This window comes from Calliphora vicina, chromosome 1 (genome assembly GCF_958450345.1).
Source record: "Calliphora vicina chromosome 1, idCalVici1.1, whole genome shotgun sequence".
Classification (NCBI taxonomy): domain Eukaryota; kingdom Metazoa; phylum Arthropoda; class Insecta; order Diptera; family Calliphoridae; genus Calliphora; species Calliphora vicina.
The window spans coordinates 118890702-118910099 of NC_088780.1; the positions used below are offsets into that span (position 1 = coordinate 118890702).

Genomic DNA, 19398 nt, shown 5'->3' on the forward strand with positions numbered 1-19398 from the left:
TTATTATGGAATATCTGGTGAATATGGTGGACTATAATTGTAAAAGCCACAAAACTTTACGGAATTTGATTCGGTACCATTTTGCACTTCTTGGCTGAAAATTTGCGGAATTGGAAAAATGGGCGTGGCACCACTCATACCAAGTAAACAGTAATTTTCGAATATCTAAAGTACTTTTATAGCTAGAGTCTTCTAACTTTTTATAAATTACGTTCCTATCATTGTAAGTAGTTTGACTAAAAATAGACTGGATCGAATCTTGACCACGATAACTAGGGGTAGCGACACGCATCGGGCTAAAGCTAGTTTTAATATAAATATATTTCAATAAATTACTTTGTGGTGTTGTAAACATTTGTTTCAGTTTTCAATTAAAAATGGCAGCGATACTGATTCTAATCATTATTCCGAGCAAAAAACTTTTTCGCAAACATGTTTTGCTTCAGTACCTACGGAATCTGAGAATGAGATTGAAGAAGAGACATGTGTGGGTAAGAGGGATTACAAAAAGCCAAGCATGTTACCAAAGAGATTACAAAATAAGAAACAACATCACAACAACATGACATGAAATGTCAAATTCATTGTGGCGATAAGTTCACCGCATCAGATCGGTTAGCAATGAATGAACATTTTTAGGGTATTGCCAACAAAATAAGACAAAAAGACTGGTTGCTTTCGTGTATCTCACGAAAGTCCTTCCAAAGAGGTTGTAGTACCTATAATTATGTTATTCATTATAATGATAAGTAATAATATTAAAGTGTGTCAACAGTTTTTGCTGAAAACGCTTCACATATCACAACAAAAATAAGATTGACTAGAAATAATGCAAGTCGTTTGAAAAATTTTAAATTTAAAATACGACAAATCTATTAAAGATTCACTACCTGAAGCCGATCAAGATGACATTTAGTACTTACTTTAAAGTTAATTATTTTTAAAACCATTGAACCATTATAGGATAAACATTATTTATATTTACATATGTAATTTAGAATTAATTAGCATTAATTTTCTACTATATGAATTTAACCAATGACTTTAATGTTAAAATCAAAACGGCGACATAAATACCCGTTATCGTGGAAATATATGAAATAAAATAAATGCAATGTATAGATAAGAAGTAACAGTGCATACTTACTCAATTTCACGGTAATACTTCGACTTGAACCAAAGATATTTAAAAAAACCTTCCCCTGTAAAATTTGGTTTTTGGCGCTTACGTCTTTTTTGCTGTTATGACTCGATATTTTAAAATCAAATGTAAATCAAATATAACCCAAACCTATATGAATAAAAATTATGATTCAACAATAGGTTTTTTTTTCCTTTTTAACTATTTTTACCCATTTTAAAGCGCATTTTTTAATATGGACAGGACAAATTCTGTCGGGTCAGCTAGTACTTTAATATATTGTTTTACTGTAAGAGAAAACTCTGTCTAGTATTTTAATATATATAAGAGAAAAATCTGTCACGTACGATATAAAAAAATATTGTTTTTATTTAAATATTTCGGATTGTAGACGAAAAATATTTGGTTTGGTATAAGAAATTAAAAGAAAACACGCCTCTCAATTTTCAAATTCGCAAATTTTCGCATATGTGCCTCAAAATTACTTCCGTTTTATGTCACGTACGATATACCCTTATTTTGCTCGATATTTTGGACAACAGTGTTTCGAATGAACTTATGATTTTTTTTTAAACATAAAGACCAAATTATTTTTCAGATACTCATATTTTTGCAAAATCTATTCCACTCTATAGGCGTACAAATGTCACGTACGATGACATGGAATTGCCCATATATGAACAAAATTGTAAACTTCTGTTATCAAAAATAAGTTATAACCAAAATTTTTAAAAAAACGTATCAATTGCTTGATTTACTTAAACGAAAAAAACCTATCTTCACTCATGTTAAATAAAAACACGTAAGAAAGTATAGTCGGTCAAGTCCAACCATATAATACCCTGCACTGAGTAAATGAGCAAAACCTATTTTCTTTAAAATTTCAATAATTTATTTTCGTGAGTGATTTTCGAAAGTGGGCCTTATACGGTAGCCTATGATCAATTATCAAACGATCGTTATACAATTTTGTAATATGATCAAGGTATTGATTTTTACAACAAATTTATTCTCATTAATGTGAAAATATGCATATATTAAGGACATTTATCAGATTCCACAAAGAACTGCTAAACAATTTTAAATTCGGCAGCCAAAGACTCTCAAAGGTTAAACATTTCCCAGAAAAAATGGCAGACAGCATACGTTTTGAGTTATTACTTAATTAATAAAAAGTTTTTTAACCTGTTATCCACCTGTTTTATGGGGTTTATGACTTAAAAATGCGGGATTTTTTAAAATGTTTAAAAAAGGCTTTGCTCAATTTTCAGCAGCTCATAATAGGTCCTATCTATGTTTGCTCCCACCAAATACAGAGAATTGCTTTGATGTTGTTGTTGTTGTTGTGTTTGCTGAGTTGGCAGCCCATGGCCGAGTGAACTCGGCTCATTCCGGTGCCTAGAACCGGTTGTCATGGGAATGTTGCTTTGGTGTCGAATCATCTGGTCATCTTACGCTTCGGGTTATTGTAATGGATCCATTTTTCATCGTATGTAATGATTCTGAGCAAAAATGATTTTCTTTTATAGCGTTTAAGCATCATTTCATTCGGCTTTAATTCTTTAATCCTGCTGCTCGCAAACTTTTTGAATTTGCTGCTCTTCATGGAGTAATCCTTGGTCTCCAAACTTTTTTGGATGGCCTGAGCGATCTTTGTGTTCCGTGTTGAAACCGATGGAACACATTCACCTTAAACTTTGGTGAGCAATCAGTGAAAAGTTTTTTACAGTTTTTTGCTTATATCTTGGCAATAATAGACCGCTTATTATTATTTATTTTGGGTTTTTCGTATGATAATTTAAAAAGAGAATTCATTATTTATAGAATTTATTTCTTACTGAATCATTCTAATTTCTTTAAATTTCTTATTCAAATCCATAACAAAATAGCTTCCAAAATTTATTAAATGATTAAATTTTTCTAGTACAAAAAGGTTTAAGATAATTTTTTCAATTAATTTTGTAAATGATCATCAAAGTTTGAATAAATTCTGTTATTAATTAACTTTAAAATTAATTCAGATCAAACAAAGGCTTTGGAATGAATATAAAAAATTAAATATTAGGAATGGATTTATGGAAAGAAAGGCTGACATTTTTTAATTACGGATAAAGATTTTAGTGAATTAAGCTCAAATATTATTAATTAATTCGAAGCTCTGATATTTAATAATTATAACACTAAGTTTTTATATGAAATTTGGCTATAATATTCCTAATTTACAGTATCATTATATATTTCGGGAATAGCCGGGTACCCGGGAATGTAGAAAAAAATTTCCGATTCCCGGGAATCAAAAAAGGTCGGGAAATTAAAAACCCTACATATAAGTTATTAAAAACAGTCATACTCCCTGTCTAATTGAAAAATAAACAGATTTTAAGAATACATTTTTACCTTTTTTTATTATTTTTTCAAAAATTAAACAAATAACTTAATAGCAATAAACAAACTTTTTGGCTTTAGTTCCAGGAGTAATTTCTTTAATTTGGTTTATAATTTACATAATGTGTTTACATTTACCTTTAAAGACTAATATTAATTTATAATAGTTATTGTTTTGGCATCCTATTTCAGTTTTATGGACGATAATAAGATATATATTAAAGGCCGTATTCATAAACAAATTTTAAATTTAAACAACGTTTTAAAATCAAATTTTGTATGGAAATTTTGCTTTAAAACATTGTTTAAATTTAAATTTTTTTATGAATATTTAAGGCGTCTAACTTTATGCAATTATATTATGCTAAAATTTTCGAAAAGGTAATTTCTCCCGGTAAGTAGAACTCTCGCCGATTTAGGCTGTCGCACATGTACAAAATATGTTCAAATAAGCTTTACAAAGTATTTTGTTATCCGGTCGATTTTACAAAGATGAAAATACCGGTTGACCGGTTTTCGGTTTAGGATACTCCATATACATTCTTATGAATTAGGTTTTTGACAACAGATTTAGGTCCTAATTTTTTAAAAACAAAATTTCACACATTTCAAAAATCTGTCTTGCAGAAGACACTTTGCGTTGAGTGTGACATTTTACTAATAATTTTGAATAATTTGGGTAACAATAAAACAGCACCCACATAACTAGATAATAGAATTTTTATCTGTCGATGTTCTTAACTTCTGTATTTGTCTCAGTTCAACATAGTTTCCAGAAAAGATATTGACAAAAACATTACTAATTTCGTATGTAAGTATTTGTTAACTGCTGCTATGTATGTAGCTACTCTAACTTTGTCAAACGTCAAATAGTTGATATGTCAATTAATATTTTTTTTGTATTAATCTTGATATTGACATATTTGTCCTGATTATAAAAAAGAAAAAACTACAAAATACAAACACCGACAAAATAAAATGCCAATGAATGAAATCAGTGATATTTAATGTGTAATATGATTAAAAATAATTTTTAAAATTCACACACAAATACGCTGGCTCGCATACATACACACATATTGTTATTTTCGACTAGAGTTTAAAGAAATTCTTAAAATATGCACAACAAACACAAGGTATAGAAATCGAAAGTAAAGAAAATCGAATAAATACTGAATGAGTTGTTAGAAATAATCAGTGTTAACTAAATCGTCTTTAGTGAAGAACGTGAATATACCAGCAATTCATCCAGTATTAATATGAAGTCTGGTAAAATAAAATCAATCATTTGGACAATTTTTAAAAATATTCTTATACTTATTTTTGTAAAATATAATTTTGTAATTTCAGTATTCGTTTGTGCCTTAATATTGGCATTGGCCCAACATGCCATTGCTGTTTGTGATAGCGATGTAATCTACAATTCAACTCTCATAACCCCCTGCCTTGGCAATGATGTTGCGGTACTGTGGCCGGATTATTCAGATTTTACAAAATACTACAAATGTGTTGATTTTGGAAAACCTGTTCTCTTTAACTGCCCAACAAATACATATTTCACTTATTACTTCCAACAATGTACATATTGCAAAGATTTTCTTGATGCTCCTTCATGTGAAACTTTAGCAAAAACTACAGACGTTACCTGTGTACCAAACCCAACCCCAGCTCCAACCCCGGCTCCTACCCCAGCTCCAACCACTAAGACAACCCCAACTAAGCCAACGCCAGCTTCAACCCCAGCTCCAACCACCCCAACTAAGCCAACGGAAGTTACAACCCCTAATGTAACTACCAAAACTACCAAAACTCCTGTAACAAAACCTCCCACAGTTACCCAACCAACCGTTCCCGGACCACCAACTGGAAGTCCCTCATCTGGAGTGCCCACACCCCCCGTAGTTGCGACAGCTAATCCTAATGTTCCTACACCACCCGGTCAAGGTGTAACCCCTCCAGTCATGGGCACTCCTCCAACGCTTACCCCAAAGCCCACAGTTGTATAAAACGTTTCATTTCAAATACGACTTTTATATTACATGCATATGCAAAACAAACATACAAAATATTAACTTATATTGAACGCAACATTGAAATGTCCACATATTGAGAATTTCTAGAAAAATAAACACTAACATGCAATTGCTATAAAAAATACGAAAATAATAGTATTTAATTCTTAACATTCGATATCAAAACGTAATGTTTCCCCTTACTTTCTGTATCTATATATTGCTTGACTACAATTCAAGGCTTGAATTACACTTGCTTTCAACTTGAATTCCAGTAAAAATGCTTATTGGGTTAATTTAAAAATAAAATATAAAAACACAGTTCACAATAAATACATATGTATGTATTGGCATTTTCTATTTACTTAAATTTTAGAAATTAGTATAAATATCGCACTCGTTCAACAATACTCTCAAAATTTTTAAAAATTCACTTTTTGCAAGAAATCAACTAACAACATCAATATCTATCTACTGTAAAAATTTCAACGTATTCCGATTACTCCTTAATCTCGAAAACCACATTTGAGACCATTTTCGTGATAATTAGTGACTACCTTGTATCAACAAAAAGGTATTATTTTGAGTTAATACAAAAATTTAAATAGAAATACATATGGGCAAATCCCAGAAACAGTCTACCAATAAACAAATTTTTAAATGAATCATACTTGGAATTCTTAATTGTAATATTAGACTTGATATGTATATTATATTTTATATATAAACAAAATGTATTTTGATGGTCATTCATACAAAAATGATTATCAAATCCAACACTTGGTCAGATATCTTAATTTTATACAAATAAATTGAATTTTTTAATGTGTTTTTATAATTACTGAAATGTTAACAAGATGGTTCGATTGACAGATATATTTTTGACCATTCAAATGAATTTTGAGTAATTTCACTTTGAATGGAATTTTTCGCAACTTCTCACGGAAAAGGAGATAATTTTCTAGCATCTGGATAATTTGTAACGATCGTCACGTAACGTGCGTAACAAAATTTTCTCGGCTTTTGATGAAAACGGCAAATGATTGTTCATGCAAATAACTTATATTAGAATTCTCTTTCATTCATCTTTCTTTTAGGAATAAGATTTTGTGTGCTTTATTATGCCAAATTCGCTAAAATTACGAATAAACACTTCAACTTTTAAAGTTACTTCCACTTTTTGTAACTTGAGTCACAAAATTTCGCGATCAATTATTTCGATGTGGTCCATCCATCAAACAATGCTCTCTTTAGAGAGCAATTAGTTTTAATTTTAGTTATAAGATTTAATCACTTATTGTTAGGCCTAATGATATAGGCAGATTCAATAAATAAATAAAAAGTTAAAAAAAAAAAAAAAAAAAAAAATTATTTCGCAAGAAATGGCAATTAAAAGGAAATGTCTTATGCGATTTGGAATTACACTTAAATCTCACTATAGCGTATAGTATACGTTGGATGTATCTTATTTGAAAAACCAAAAAATTTTCATATTTAAATATGAAAACGTGTACGAATGAAACGTTCGTCACGCAGGATTTGCCCATATAGTAAGTGCTTAATATTTTAAGAAAAATAGTTTGTATAAAAAAATGGTTTTTGGCGAAAAAATACATACTTCTGACATAACCTTTAATTTTATAATAATTTCCGAAAAATTAACTTTGGATAAACTTTTAAAAAGTTGGCCGAATTTGGCCGGGTTTAAACAATCAGAAACGTGTTAAATGTAGAATTTTGAGTTTAATTTGTCAATTTCATGTTGCACTTTTTGAGAAATATCATTTTTTGCAAAATAACGAACTTGCTGAAGTTTGGTTGGATGAACAAAAGTAAGAGGAGAAGAATGAGTAAAAAAAAATTTGGGTGAAAAAAAAAGTCGGGTTAAAAAATATTTTTTCCGATTTTGACCCATTGTAGGTGCAACTTACTATGGTCTTATATACGTCGTTGCAGAGGTCTTTGAAATATCTATCATTAGATATCCATATTGTCTATATTAATGATTTAGTAATCCAGATATGGGTCAAAAATCGAGGTTGTCCCGGTTTTCTCGATTTTAAATAGCAACCGAGCCGGAAGAATTTCGGAGATATTGATGTATCATTCGTGTATGTAAGTTATTTGGGGGCTTCAGAAAGTTGATTTCAACACACAGACGGACATGGCTATATCGACTCCGCTATCTATAACGATTCAGAGTATATATACTTTGTGGGGTCGCAAATGAAAAATGTAGAAATTACAAACGGAATGACAAACTTATATATACCCTTGCCACTCATGGTGAAGGGTATAAAAACGCAAAAAATAAGCGAGAAAACCAGCATTCATGTGTGCAGATTGGATGAAAATGGCTTAGTTACGGTCGTTTAAGTTTAATTTTTTTAGTTGGGGAGCATCCTGACTATAAACTACCGCAACTCAGCCATTTTCCAAGCGAATATTTTAAATTTAATATTTTAAAATTAGTTTGAAAATAATATATGTATGTATTTATGATATTTTGAAGTTGTAACTTTAAGAATTCCGTTATTTCACTAAAACCAAGTGATCGGGAATAACTATAAGTATTTCCGTACTCTATGAAGTTCAACAAAATATAATTGCTATATTAGAACCCTTCCATATTTTTGCGTTCACTTGTTATCACTGTTTTTCACTTATTTGTCATAATGTCTTAATGTATTATAATAGTTGTTGTTGTGTTTAAAAAAAAAGTAATATTTTATGACAAAACAATAAACATAGTTCAAATCAAGGTCTATTAATAAGGTCTGTGCAACTAAACAGCTGATAATTTTTTGTCCCTTTGTGTTTACATACTGTGTTTGTCAAAATTTGTTTACATTTTTAGAGCGCCATTGTAATTTTTTCAAATTTGTTTACTTTTCTAACGTTTCGTGACAAAATTGAAAACTGAAAAAATAAATTAAAAACATAAAAAAATAATAAAAAGTGTCGTGAACAAATTGAAAACGGAAAAAATAAATTAAAAACATAAAAAACTTAATAAAAAATGCGTTAATGCTCTTCAATAGTTCTTTAATTTCATATATCTAAAAAAATAAATGTATGATAAAATTATATTATGTATGTTTGTTTTGGTAATGTTTTCGACAAGTTCAGTATAGTTTTACACAAACAAAATGCCTGTTTTTCTTTTTGTTTTTGAATTGTTGTAGAGTTGCACAGACCTTATTACTAGACCTTGGTTCAAATAGTCTTATTAGTTTAGAACATTTTTGTTTGAAACATAACAAAAAATTTATTAAACTATCATAATATATTATGACATTATGACAATATGACCAAATAGTAGAACGTGTGTTTATTTAGTTTATAATCTAGGTTTAACTGAGCATCATCACAATTCAGAAATTAAAACTGCAGTTTTAAAATAAATTCAAAGTTGGTCCATCTTATATGATTTGTTATATTTACCTAGGGATTGAATTGGCAAAGAAAGTACATCAAAGAAAAACAAGCAGTACAATTAATAAAAAAAGTACATTTGTGTTTTTATTGAAAACGTCCTTAAATTCATTAAATAACATAAAATGACATATTCTTCAGAAAACAACAAACAAATGAGATCGTAACTATTAATTACAAAAAATTAATAACACAATATTAGTTAGGATTTTAATTGTGTTTAATAACAAAGTTAATTTGAACCAGTTTATATTAATAGTTTTAATACTAAATATAACTTGTTTTTTATATTTATGTTTTTGTAATAATTCAAAAATTTTACACATATTTATCATTATTTTTAATTCCATTTCTGACATTTTCAGTTTTTAAAATATTAAAAAACTCGAAACTTGTAAATTCAAAAATAGTTTTAATAGTCAGTTCACTCTCTAAATTTTTTAAAAAAACCTATTTATTTATTTTCTCGAAAAGGTAAACATTAAATAGAATATTCTCTTAGTTGCCGCATTTGTATGTGGTATAGGAAAAATAAACATAAAGTTTTTTTCAAAATTAAAACCTCTCTTCATTTTTCTTTAACAGTTTTTTCTTTTGATACATTTTAAGCAAACGTTTTTTTTATGGAAATACTGTTTTATAAACCTTTTATAAAATTAAAATTCGATTTAATAAAAAATAATTTGTAGGTGAAAAAAAATCAAAAAAATTTTCCCAATTTTGACCCATTATAGGTCCGAATTACTATACGAAATTCATTATATATCCATATTGTCTGTATTAATGACTTAGTAATCTAGATATATATCAGAAATAGGTAAAAAATCAAGGCAGTAGTGGTTTTTAGCTAACAGCGAAGTCGATATAACAATGTCCGTTGAAGATAGTTACCATTGATTTGCTTTCATTATTAGATGGTCATTCAAAAATTTTTTGCTTTCGAATTTGATTTGTAAACTATTTTTGCTATTTTTAAGGATTTTGAAAACGTTTTGTTTTCAATTTCAAAAAGGCTGAGTTTTGTCAAGATTAAATATTTGCTTAAGAATTCTATTTTTTATCTTTTTCATTTCCGAGGCTTATTTCTAACAGAACTTTGCCTATTTTTTTAAAAAAATAAATATGTACATTAATCATATTTCAATTACTTAAGGGTTTTCGTATCTCAAGTGTTTTAATAATAATTTTATTGTTGTAAGTCTTATAAATTAGCTGATAAATAACACATTAGTTAAACAAAATTATATTAATCTAATCACTATTTAATAACAGCAAATAGTAAAATTAATAAAGCATTTATATTAATAACATCTCAATAAACCATGAAAGAGAAAACTTTTTTTAAACTTTTAAATATTTGCAACAAAATAGGCACATGTGATATGAATGAGACGAAATATATGATTTGTCTTATTTCAACGAAATATGTATGTAGTCTAACAGATAAGAAATATAATTTTAATTATTAGATAAGTAGTATTCCGAATAAGATCTCTTGCATGGCGATTTTATTATAGTTTTTATTGGAAAATGTGATAGCGAAAACAATACCATAATTATTCCAATTATGAAATTTTCGCTATCATACGGAAATACTATCGTATACATTGATACGAGAACAATATCATATATGATAATTTATATCACCTAGATGATATTGTTGCGATATCGTTTGGTTTATTGGGATAGGGCGACAAAAAAATTTATTTTGGGTGAATTCCAAAATGTATGTATGCAATGCAACCTTAAAAAGTCGAGCGATTCTTAACCGTGTAAACATTGATAATGTTTCATATCGCAAAATGTATGAAAAAGTAAAATCAGGCAATATGATAAGTTTTTTTTAAATTTTAACTACGCGTTTGCACGCTTTGTCTTGATAAAGATATGACTGCATTGCATACATACATTTTGGAATTCAACCTTTATGAAAACATTTAGTTGTCGATTTAGATCAATTTGCGGCACTTATAGCCAACAGAGCACAATGGGCGCACAACTGAAAAAAATTTTAAATAAATATGTAACTTTGTTAATGAAATTTTACAGTTATATAGACAATTTAGAACAAAATGCAAAAGTGAAAACAAATTTAGATTTGTTATTGTTGTTTAAAAATATATTGAGAGATCCAAAACAGTCTTTACATTTTTAAAGCAGCTATGCAATTATAGAAATTGTGGCCTAAATTTTAAATATACTCGCAGTAATACAAATTTTGCAATTATTTTTCATTTATAATATTTCCAAAGATCTTACCTTTCAGAAAACTATAAACACGTTATATAAAACAAGTAAGAGAGCTATATTCGGCTGTGTCGAATCTTATATACCCTTCACCAAATTATACTTCAAAATAAAAAATTTTAATATTTTTAAGTGAACAAAATTTTTTATTTCAGTTTTTTTCATTTTTTGGAAAAAAAAATTTCAAATTGTTTTTTTAAATTTAATTTTTTTTTTAAATTTTAAATTTTTTTTTGTTTTTTAAATTTAAAATTTTTTTTTTTGTTTTTGTTGAAAAAAAAATTCGGGTTAAAAAATATTTTTTCCGATTTTGACCCATTGTAGGTCCAACTTACTATGGTCTTTGTGGACCGATTTTGCTGATTTTAAATAGCAAACTTCTCGAAAGCATGTCTGAAAGAATTATTGAAGATTTGGATCCCGAAGATATCAGGGGTCTTCAGAAAATTGATTTCAACAGACAGACGGACAGACAGACAGACAGACAGACGGACAAGGCTTAATCGACTCCGCTATCTATAAGGATCCAGAATATATATACTTTATAGGGTCGGAAATGAAAAATGTAGAAATTACAAACGGAATGACAAACTTATATATACCCTTCTAACGAAGGTGAAGGGTATAAAAAGTACACAAAAATAACTGTGTACTTTTTTCTCGAAAAAAATTACGTTCACGCATAATACTTTATTGTAGTCCTCCATCATTTCCACGTCTCTTTCCGCGGTGTCGTTTACAACGTGAATTGTCAATTTGCTTTATGATCGAAGACTTGTCTCGAGTCGGAATTCTTTCTTTATCCCAGAAAACGAGCACTTCTTTTGCAGCCATTTTTGTGCTTTTTCACACTTCCAATTTTAGTGTACCAGTGTGAATAAAAAAACACCCAGAACTTCTTTATTAAATATGATTCCAACATATACGGAATAAAATTTTTTATCAAATACATAAATGTTGTGCTGTTGAAATTCAAAAATGTAGTTTTTAGGTTTTAGTTTTAACTGTTTTATTTTTCATGTTCTCACTTTTTCCTGGGTTACTGTTAGTTTTAACTAAAATAACAGTGTTATTTTTTAATTTTTCTTGTTTTACGTTTATGTACATAAACAAAAATATGAACTATAAATCGGGGTTTCCCTAATTAAAAAAGTATCTATAACAAAACGAAAAATCCCCCAACAAATTGTTCACGTTTGTGAGCTTTCATAGTTTGTTCAATTTTTAGAGCAGTGCTAAGTAGTAGGCTTGCCAGATTTGAAATTGTCAAAAAACGTACATCGAAGTTAAAAAAGCAGTACAATTGAGTAAAAAGAAGTACAATTGTTTATTTTCAAAATTTATTTAATTCAATAAAAAAACTAACAAAAAATAGTATTCAAAGTTTGTTTTTATTATTAACTCGCTTTCCAAATATTCTATTAAAAGTTTATTTCGTTCCTTCCTCCAAAAGTTAAACATTAAACTAAAAATTCGTCACTGGCTGCATTAGAATGAGGAATTGAAACGACGAAGCAACGAATCTTTTCAAAATTAGGAAATGATACTATTTAAGAATTCTTTCCATTTTTCTTCTGCAGATTTTTCTTTTTCAATGTTTTCAGCAAATGTTTTTATTGATATAAATTCGTTTAAAAGTTGATCTAAATCAATATTTTTGATTGAAAATAATGTAATTATTTCCTACAATTCATGAAAAGAAATGTTTGAATTAAGATGGAAAATTGAAAGTTTTTCAAACTTATTATTTTCTAAATTGAAACGATCTTTTATATAAGTACTTATATTCCATAAAAACTCTGCTGTGCGTTTTTTCAAAAGCCAAATCTCTTGCTGATTATTGCAACTGCTACATATACGTTCGGCTAAAAGCCCATAGAATTTTTATAACCTACACCACCATAGTGGGGAGGGTATTATGCGTTTGTGCAGATGTGTGTAACTCCCAAAAATATTGGTCTAACACCCACCTTAAAGTATACCGATCGACTAAGAATCACTTTCTGAGTCTATTAAACAATGTCCGTCTGGCTGGCTGTCCATGTAAACCTTACAGGTCGCATTTTTGAAGATATTTCGATAAAATTTGGTACATATAATTTTTTCGACCCAAGGACGAAGCCTATTTACTGGCTGAAATCGGTCCATTATTTCACCTAGTCCCCATACAAATGTCCTCTCGAAATTGGACTTTATCGGTCATAAATGTTTAATTTATATATGTATTTACACAAATTTACACATAACTAACTTTCATATAGACATAAATTACACGACCTAATTTTATGGTGATCGGTCCATAATTGGTCATAGCTCCCATATAAGGCCCACTTCCGAAAATCACTCACATAAATTATTGGTATTTTAAAAGAAAAATATTTTTACTCATTTACTTGGTGTAGGGTATTATATGTAGTGTTTATAAAAAACCGACTTTTTAAAAAACCGGTTTGTCGGTTAACCGAAAATTGGCCTTTTTTAGAAAACCGGTTTTTCGGTTAACCGACATCGAAAAAACCGGTTAAACCGGTTAACCGTCATATATATGTAGAAAACATTAAATGTCCAATAAAGTATACACAACTTTGAAATTTTTAGTTTTTAGTAGCCAGGAATAATGGTTAATATTAAATAGCTATAAATATACAAAAGTACAAAGTCCATTCCATTTTGTAAAACCATTTTGTAAATTATTATCTCAGTCAAATGGAATTGAGTATAAATATGTTACTAAATATATAATACTTGTTTTAATTATTGTTTTTTTCATTAAATTTCAACCAAAAAATGTAAAATTAATTAAATATTTAATAATTTTGAAATTTATTATCACCTCGAATTTTTGATATCAAACAGAAAATGTTACAAGTCCCAAAAAAGGACCTATAAGATGCAAACGCGCTTCTTCTTAGCTGTGATTATTTGTTATTATAAATCATACCAAATAACTAATAAAACTCCATTATCAGATTTCAAATCAAGGATTTCAATATTTCTGAAAAGGACTTTGTACACTAAGCTAACGAAATGATAAATAGAGTAAAATTTTAAGAACAAAACACACGAATGAAGTCAAATTTATTGAAAGAAGGTATGTACATCAAATTCAATTTAACGTTTCGTAAAATCATCACAAAATTTATAATGAATCATTATTAAAATTTAGTTTAACTTCTAGAATTATGCGGAAATTAATTTTTAATAGTTTCAATATGTGCAATTTATTCTGAAAAAGAATAATTGTAATTCTTAAAAATATTAATCTAAAGAGGTTTGTATTGTAAATCACCAGTATAGGTTTCAAATCAGACCGAATGTTTAATATAATGTGTACACAATGAATATAAAAAATTCACAAAAACATTAGATTTATTAATTTAAGTCCCAAATTTTAAAAACCGGTTAACCGAGTGAAAAAACCGGATAAATCGGTTAACCGAAAATCAACATTTTAAATTAAACGGTTCGCAAAAAACCGAGATTTCAAAGAAAAACCGGTTTTTCGGTTAACCGGTTATCCGGTTTAGAAATACTAATTATATGGTCGGGCTTGACTTGTTCATCCTGCTGTTGTTCAAATTTGTCGTTTAACTGATAAGTTTACCTCTATAAAATTATGGTGAAAGTACAAAAAAGGTAGGAAAAAAGTACAAAAAGAAGTACAGATACTAAAAAGAAGTACATTTGCGTACTTCTTTAGGGGTTATGCAGTTAAAAGTACAAAAACTAAAAAAAAGTACGCGTACTGCTGAAAACAGTACGTTTGGCAAGCCTAAGTGCTAGCCAACTATATTCGGCTTTTCACATGTACACAATCGGCTTTTTACAATCACAATATACATGTTTCAGGTAAAAAATAGCTTGGTTCGATCCGATCTACAACCATAGCTTTTATGCTTGGTGTAATTCCATAGTTTTCTATTTTGGCAAAATTTCGTGCAAAATTATTTTTCTACCTGAAGGTTAAGATTGTTCTAGAGAAATATTGGCGATACAAAAATAAAATGGGGGTTACACATACATTTTACCACCATAGGGGTGACAACTGAGTAGTTACGGGCGATTTTCTATAAGTTGTTCCCAAATTTTGTTATCACGAACTTTAACCCTCGCGCTCAAACTTTTGTCAATTTTTTTTATACATAATATTTGGTTAATTTTGCATAAAAACCTTATACCGATTTCACGTTTAAACAATAACTTACCCAATTTTCTTCTGATTCACGACGATCGACTAAATATTGATGTAGTCTTGGACCCAAACCATTTGGTGCTGTAAATTCCTTAATAATTGCCTTAGTGCGTTCTAATTGGGCTGGTGTTGTTATAGGCTCCAATGCACGTATATAATCGGCCATTGTTTGTTCCAACGGCGGGACAGGTACCTTTGGGAGTGTCTGGAAATGAAAATTTGTTTCAATTTATTATATGAATATGAAATAGAATTAATTAGGTAATAAATTCACTTAGATAAGGTATTTAAACTAAATTTTATACACTATTGCAAAGGTACTTCTAATACATATCTTTAATTTGTTAGTATTCTAATACCTAGCAAATTTATCTAAAAAATATTTTACATTTCCTCCCCAATTCTTTTGCCTAAGAGTTCTATAGAAAATATATAAAATGTAGCCAAAAACTTGATTTTGTTGTATAGTGTTATTTGTTTTATTTTGTTTTTCCCCTCATAAAAACTTTTCATTTTAGAATTCCCCAGTGGTTGCAAAACTTAGTTTTGTTTGTTGGAAATGAGTTTCACGATGTCTGCATTCAAGTATAACATGGAGTGAAGGAGGGGGTGGTATTTTATACGAATATTGTACAAGTATTGTTGTTAGCATTCTGGTGTTTTACGGGTATTATATGATTTAGATAAATACTGTTTAACAATACTTATGCAGAGCTAAACATATATGAATTCTTTTTTTTTATTTAGGTTTTCCAACAACAGGGACTAATGGTGATCGTGAGGTTATGTTATTCGATATCTAACAGCTTTACAGAAAATTAAATCAATAATAGGTTTAATTAATTTAGCGTTATTTAAAAATAATACAAATGCAGACATTTGAAATGACTTTTACCTGAAACCCGAATATATGATCAATAATAAGAAACTTATTTTCTTTCTTGAAATTTCTTAAATTGAAATTAAATGAAATTATTCCTTTAAACCTCGTCTACTCTAGCGAAACGGAACGCATTTAGTTGTGTTTGTCCTGTATTCCCTTCATGTTGATGTCGTGCATATAAAATAGAAAATTACCTTTTCATTATTTCGAAGGAAATAAGAAAAGGTACTCACTAGTACATTGAGGGTTGCAAAATAGAATTCTTGTCTGCACATTGTAATGAAAATCAAATTTAAAAAAGCGAAGGTTTCAACAATGTTGCTTTAACACCTAGAAATAATGTGAAAACAATCAATCAGAATCGAATTCAAGATACCCCTATAACATATAAAATATGATGTTTTCAAAATTAGTCATTAATTAGTCTTTCATTCATGTTATCACTGCAATATCTTAATGAATTTGGAAAATGTGTGTCAATAAGTGTCAAAAAGAAGTATGTTTCTGAAACATCTCGACAAACAGATAAACAATAATCCAACAACATTGAAAAGTTCTACTTGTCTATATATAGACAAGTAGAACTTTTCAAATTTAAAAATAATAATATTTCTTCGTTTGTGTTCGGATTTCAAAAAAATTACATATATATAGAATCTTCTCGTCGAGTACTACATATAACATCTCGTAGCTATCAATTATCTCTTATAGCGTAAGAGATATTGGCATTTGAATAATACATTTTTAACATTTTTACCCACCCTACTCCAGTTTTTTGATTACCGCGGTTTCAAATATTTCTCTATTTTTAATTTATAGGACTAACAAGAAATGTATATATAACATAAAGAAAAAATTGATTAAAAATAATGACTGAGTCCAAAGTTATGCTTAAATTTCAAAAAATTAAAAAAGGCGATTTTTCGTTATTTTTTTGGGAAAAAAGTGCTTCTATTCTTTTTAAGTTATCTAAAAAAATTTCTAAGAAGATGTATAAAGAATATATAGCTACGAGATGTTATATGTAGTACTCGACGAGAAGATTCTATATATATGTAATTTTTTTGAAATCGGAACACAAACGAAGAAATATTATTATTTTTAAAATTGAACATACCCGAGGTCTCCTAGCAAAAGAGGTCTTGAGCTCCAAATCTTCTCGTAAAAAACCGGAAGCTCGATTTTGATTTTAGAACCATGGTTTCTTCTGAAAAAGTTCATAGAATTTTCCGTAGATTACGAATTTGCTATACGCTTTACAACGTTTTTTGGGCCCGAACAAATTGACCCACCCTAATATACATATGTGCTATGGTCACATATGAGCCGACCAATGAATAAAAATACAATATTATTAATATACTATTTGACCGCCCCGTCTTCGCCCGGTGGCATTTACTAATGTTAGTTCTTCAAGTTTCTCCAACCTGCCTGCAAATTTATTTGCAAATAAAATATCTAAATTTGTACTGCATACTTTAGGGAGCTTTTTTATTACAGACTGGACTCCAAAAAAAAAATTTCCGAGTTTTACCCGGAATTTCAGAATTTTTTTTCTTTACAAACCATCTCCTGAAAATTTCGAATCGAATAAAAAAAAATCAACCAAATCGCTCCAGCTGTTCTCAAGTGATGCCATTACATACATGGACCATTTCATTTTTATATATATAGATAGATAGAAGATATGTAGATGTAAGTATGTAATTACAAATTTTATTATAAAATTTGTTTAATGGAATTTCAAAAAGTTCTTTGAGTAAATTTAAATTTGCTTAAAAACTACTGGCTGTAATTATTATAATTTAAATAAATTCATTGAAATGTATTGGATGCTTAAGCCAGCTCTAGGAAAACTAGAAATATCTTATGGAAAATTAACTTTAAACTCAATTAGAATTAAGTTAACCTCACACAGCAATTTTATCTTATCTTACTTTCCCTTCTACTCTTGGTTGGTTTTTTTTCCATGTAAACATTGTGCGCAAAGTACAGGTCGCAATTTTGAAGGTATTTCGATACCTTTCGGTACATTGAAACTGGCTGAAATCAATCTATTATTTCAACTAGCTTCCATACAAATGTACTCCTTTAATTGGACTATATCGGCCATAAATGTTTAATTTGTTATCTACACAAATTTCGCTCCAAATAAGTTTGGAGATAATCGGTGCATAATTAGTCATAGCTCTCATATAAGGTCCTCTTCAAAAAATCATTTTAACTAACAGAAATATCATAAAAATGTTGGTATACACATACAATTCAACAGAAATAACTTTCATACAGACATAAATCACAGGACCTAATTTCATGGCGATCGGTTCATAATTAGTGAGGCCCTCTTCCGAAAATCATTCAAGAAAATAAATTATTGAATTTTTTTTAAAAAAAAGTTTTTGCTCATTTACGAAATGGTAAGATATGTAAGATTTAATTCCAAACAGTTCTTGATATATGTATTAGGGTACCTATGCAGGAAAATTTCCCCTGGAATATTTATTTTAGAAATTTTCGGTAAATTTTTGTCGGTATTTTGTCATTATGCGCTTCCTTTTTTAATGGACAACATTCAAATTCCTTATTATGACCAAATTTGTTGTTAATCGAATGATTCCACGATAACCATAGACTTGTCACTCAACTGCAATTTTTCACCCACAACGGAAAATTTCGGTTATTAAGAATAAACCAAAATGATTTTTTATGTTCTTAAATTAATTACACTGTGTGAAATTTTTTGAGTCATGGAAATATAACCATATACGGACACCACTACGTGATAAAAGACCAAAAAAACCGTATCTCCCAGTTTTGCCCAAAGTCATTCACTTTTTTATAGCTGTCTAAAATTATGCTTTAGTTTATAATAACATATGGCCCAAAACACTTATTCCTTTAGTTTTTTCTTACTAACTTATATTGACATACCTAAGCGGTGTTAAGAATCATTCCTAGGAAGGTCATATGTTCTAGAAAGTTTGTTTATTGAGATCTTTGGTACATTTTTGTAGTTGATAGTTTCCTTCAATTTTGGGGTTTGCTACCTATGGACCTGAACAGGGGAAAAAAGGTAAAAAAATCTATTTTTTAAAGTGTTTTT

At 28.8% G+C, this 19398-nt stretch overlaps 2 protein-coding genes across 2 annotated transcripts in view; one reads left to right on the top strand and one right to left on the bottom strand.

Annotated features, from left to right (window-relative positions):
* The window catches only part of ChAT (Choline acetyltransferase), a 115795-nt gene that overhangs the window by 11876 nt on the left and 84521 nt on the right, over window positions 1-19398 (bottom strand). The window contains exon 3 of the mRNA XM_065515635.1: window positions 15426-15617. Within this exon, the coding sequence (XP_065371707.1) occupies window positions 15426-15578 (153 nt within the window). The 5' untranslated portion in view covers window positions 15579-15617. The remainder of the gene's footprint in view (window positions 1-15425; window positions 15618-19398) is intronic.
* Window positions 4676-5682, top strand: LOC135963683 (peritrophin-55-like). Its single transcript, XM_065515634.1, has 2 exons — window positions 4676-4795; window positions 4877-5682. Exons 1-2 carry the CDS (start codon window positions 4786-4788, stop codon window positions 5530-5532), a joined length of 666 nt encoding a protein of 221 aa, XP_065371706.1. The 5' UTR covers window positions 4676-4785; the 3' UTR covers window positions 5533-5682.